General features: G+C 42.3%; 1 protein-coding gene across 1 annotated transcript; it reads right to left on the bottom strand.

Moving 5' to 3' along the window:
- Nucleotides 1–2,781: 2,781 nt before the first annotated feature.
- LOC116264706 (protein SMALL AUXIN UP-REGULATED RNA 10-like) lies at nucleotides 2,782–3,924 on the bottom strand. Its single transcript, XM_031645059.2, has one exon. It carries the CDS (start codon nucleotides 3,770–3,772, stop codon nucleotides 3,167–3,169), a length of 606 nt encoding a protein of 201 aa, XP_031500919.1. The 5' UTR covers nucleotides 3,773–3,924; the 3' UTR covers nucleotides 2,782–3,166.
- Nucleotides 3,925–4,330: the final 406 nt, after the last annotated feature.

Genomic DNA, 4,330 nt, shown 5'->3' with positions numbered 1-4,330 from the left:
TGATGGATGATTAAGAAAAAAATAAAGAAAAGAAGGTGACATTTTTGTTATATAGTATTAGTTCATATATTTTTTTCATTGTTTTTCTCTCAACCATAATCTGGATATATATATATATATATATATATAAACACTCCATAATTTCATCTCAGATGTCATGTAAGAATGCTGGATTGCAACATCTACAAATTTAAGATCAAGCACAGTCCCCCCCTTGATCTTGGTAGTAGATTACTAATATAAAAGTTGAAATACAAGGAGACTTAACACTCCCCAGCAGCAAAAAACTCTTTTTCAAGAGTGAGGACCATTCTTTCCCATGCCTGGGCCTTTGCATTAGTCTATTAGTTTGGGCCAGGGGCGAAGCCATGATTTTTTTTAGGAGCTGGTCGGCAGTCTAGGGTCAAATTGAATTCTAATACAAAAAATATATTACTTAATTAAAAAATATTATTTTTTTAATATAAAAAAAAATTCTTGACTGAGGTGGTGCCTAGGCAGTAGGGCCATGGCCTAGGCAGCCCCCCACTTCACTCCGCCCCTGATCTATGCAAAGCATGTACAGATTCTTGTTACTCATGTGAACGCCAAAGTGTAGTTATGCTTCTTTCTTCTTCAGTTTTACTGTAACTGCATCTGTCTATTCACCACCGTCATAAAATTTGCATGACCGATTCAAATTCACCGGTGGTAAGTCCTCAATTTCACCCGCCAAAACAAGGTTGTCATGTGTCATTAATTACTTAATTTCAACATAATACAAAAAAATCATTTTACTTATATATATTTATATTCTTATTATAAATTTTTAAAATAAAAAACACTCATTTTCGATTTCTTAACCCGTTCATTTGAAAGAAAAATCTGGGTTGGGACCGATCCGACGTCCGGGTACCATTATTTTACAAGAACCACCCTCTCTCTCTCTCTCCTCTGTACTACGGATCCTGTGTCGGATTATAAAACGGCTGAAAATATTTATCATAAAAAGTCGTTTGGGTCCGTACGGGCGGAGGGGCCGAAAGGATACCGGAACCGTACTTACGACGCCCCAATATTTAAAAGTATGAAACCGCGAGGGCCAGGACAATCTTGCCACTGAATAAATAATAATATTACCATAATACCCCTCTCTCTCTCTCTCTAAACTAGAGTCTCCCCTCCCCAGTGCCAAATGCCCGCATTCAAAATTGCAAGTGTTTCCCGTTTCTGCCGTTAAAAACTTTTTCGCCTGGAAATTGGAGCCGCAGCAAAAATATTAATGGAGTCCACGAGACCTGCGCCTTGGCACTCGAGTCCCCACTGACCATGGCCTTGTCCATTTGACCACTACCCAAATGACATATCCTGCCCCTTTTATGAATGACCATTTTACCCCTGCGTGGTTTTGGTTCCTGGCCCGAAGTCTGACCCACCTTTAGGTCCGACCATGGAATGGCCTGCTGGTGAGGCGAGCCTGTTAACTTTTAGAGTAAATAAAACTAAAGCTTGCGTAAAAATGTGGGTGGGAGGGCTTGAGTGGTTCGCTTGGTTGGTTGGAGCACATGGCCTTGGAAGTAGTTGCGGTTCATTGAATGTAAACATTCTTAAAACCCTGCGGTTTGGAGGTCATCTCTTGTTAAGCAACCGTGTGAACTTCATCGACATGACAAAGGATCGACGAAGAAACCCTAAAATATTGTGTTCCAATAAACTTTGGCTAAACTCAGCCTAAAAAGAGAAAACTCTCTCTCTTCTCGATGCTGCAAAGAAAGAGTTCTTTGCTGATATATATAGTTGGAGTTATTACTAAGATCCATGGATGTTGATTTAGATAAACAAGGAAACTCTTAAATTTTATCTTCTGCCGATTGCTTGATTTTAAGAAGTGATCTTTCGTCTTGATCTTCAACCTTGATTTTAAGAAGTGATCTTCCATCTTGATCTTCAACCGATTGTTTGTTAGAAAGAGATCTTCCACAACTGCCTTTATTTTATCAGTTCATTCAAGAAAAGTATATACAACACTCTCTGCAGTCGGCTTGAGTTTGGCTCAGTTTGACACCAGGAAATGATCAACAGGCTGGGATTGGTTCATCCACAGAGACGTGGAGCCCTAGACGAAGCTTAGCATGCAAGTGTTCTGGTTTGATACCAAGGTTTTGTCTCGGATGAATTTACTTTGACTCATTTGCATATGGTAAAGAGGTGAAACGTAGAAGATGTTAAGATGAAAAAATAAAAATCAAGTTCTAACCATATCGATCTGCAGAGTTCTACTTTCTAGAGAGGGTGTTATCCTCATCATGCATGGTGGTTGAAGACTTGAAGTCTTCTCCCTCCCTCTCCCTCTTTTTTTTTTCTCTCTCTCTCAACACTGCAACTTTTCGGGTAATGGTAAAGTTTTGCTTCTTTTTGCGATTCATGAACCAGGAAATCCTTTTTTTGTTTTCCAATCAAAGGAGAGGGTAGGATCATCGTAATTAAGCATATTCCCCTTTACATCTCATGGCCTCTTTTTTTTTTTTTTTTTCCTATTACAATAGAAGAAATGCCACAACCTACCCACAACCAATCTTCTCGTACATTACTTTTTCCACTAGAAAGATGCCTTTCCTGTCAGAACACAACGACGACTCCTCTCCAAATGACCGACAGTGGAAAAAAAAATCGTAACGTAATTACAGAGCAAATCTATAAAGATAGTTCCTGCAAAGCAAAATCTCCAATATATCTGTTACCACTCTGACTTAAGATACAAAAATAAGCAGAGAATCCAACACTAGAACAAGGAAAACTATATGAATAAAACACAAGACTGCATATTCCATCTTGGGCAGAGAATAAACGAAAGGATCGATCCCCTTTGATACACATGAAATCATGAAAAGCGGTGATAGCCGAAAGCAAAAGAGTCAAGAACATTGTCTTCCATTACTGTGAGTTATAGGGTTCATGGTGGTGAAGAAAAGAAAAAACAAGATGAGAGGAAAACTACATCTCAGTGAACCCTTAAAACAACGGGCTCATGGATGGTACATTGCTTTCTATACTTGCGAAGAAGATCTACAGAAAAAGAAAACGAAAAGGGAAAAAGGACTTTTAGAAGGAAAGCATCATAGTTTTTCCCTTCACTGCTATTGAACCCAAACCGAAAAAGGTAGGAGCGCCAAAGAGAGCCCTATGTTTAGGCCCTGGTTTTGTGAAGCAACGGGGTGAGGAAACCCTTGTCGTTTGGAGAAGGATAGGAGGAAACGGCGCCGGCTTGCTTGCTGCAGCCGCCAGCCTCGGCGTCGGCGACGAAGCGGAGGGCGTCCTCGAGAGGAAGGGAGACGAATGCCTTCTCCTTCTTCTGGAGCGCGCGGAGGAGAGCGGCGAAGAACCCGACGTCGCAGGGGAGGGCGAGGGCGCCGCTTCTCTGGTAACCGAACTCCTCCTCCGCCTGCTTCAGAAGCGCGGCGAAGACAGGGAGGTTGAGGTAGCGCGTGGGGATCACGAAGCGGCGGTGCTCCGACCCGACGTAGACAGGAAGGCAGCCGGCAGGGATCTTGCCTTCACGTTGGTGGCGGTGGGCGTCCCGGTAGATGTCATCCTCTTCGTCGCCGTCGTGTGAGGAGAAAGAACGGCGCCTGAACTTCTTGGGCGACATGCTGCAAGTAGGAGTGGAGGGGCTGCTGCTGCCGCTGACGGCGGTGGTCGAGGAGGAAGAGAAGGTCCGCCATTTCTTCAGCACCCTTTTTAGGTGGACAATCTGCAGGATCTTGTCTCCCTTCTTGCCGGACGGAGTCGACATTGATCTTGGTGGTTGAGACTCGTCTCTCGCAGGAAACAGAGAGGGAGAATGAGACGGAAAAGGAAGAAGCCGAAGGCACGTTCTTTCAGGCTTTATAGAGCATATGAGGATGGTCGCCCTGACGGAAAATGGAAAGAGAGAGAGACTGAAAAGGAAAAAGCGAGAGGAGAGGAGGTAATGAAAAGAAAATATGGGAGACAAACCCCGTGCAGTTGCATACCGGAAAAGAAAGAGAGAGATGAGAGATTTGATTTCATGACTAACTGAGATTTGGACTCCGATGAGCAAGGAAAGAGGGAGCGCAATTTGAATGTCGTGGATTCACACCACAAGGGTTGGATTTTTATACAATTGAGATCTAGATTTTTTTTATAGAAAACTAATTAAATCAATTCAAAATCCAATCAATGATTTGGATATATACAATCCATTCTCCAAATGGAAAAACCAATGAGCAATTAAGAAAGCAGATTTAAGAGACATAGAGAGACCAAATGGTGTCTCATACGTTTCAATTCTGGCCTAGCTTTTGACATCATTAGATTTAAGTTCCAAGCC

The sequence above is a fragment of the Nymphaea colorata genome, chromosome 11 (genome assembly GCF_008831285.2).
Source record: "Nymphaea colorata isolate Beijing-Zhang1983 chromosome 11, ASM883128v2, whole genome shotgun sequence".
NCBI classification, from domain to species: domain Eukaryota; kingdom Viridiplantae; phylum Streptophyta; class Magnoliopsida; order Nymphaeales; family Nymphaeaceae; genus Nymphaea; species Nymphaea colorata.
This window is presented reverse-complemented; position numbering and strand designations above follow the sequence as displayed.

Bases quoted from the DNA above. Each gene is read 5' to 3' on its own strand.
- LOC116264706 (XM_031645059.2), bottom strand. From the start codon at position 3,772: ATGTCGACTCCGTCCGGCAAGAAGGGAGACAAGATCCTGCAGATTGTC.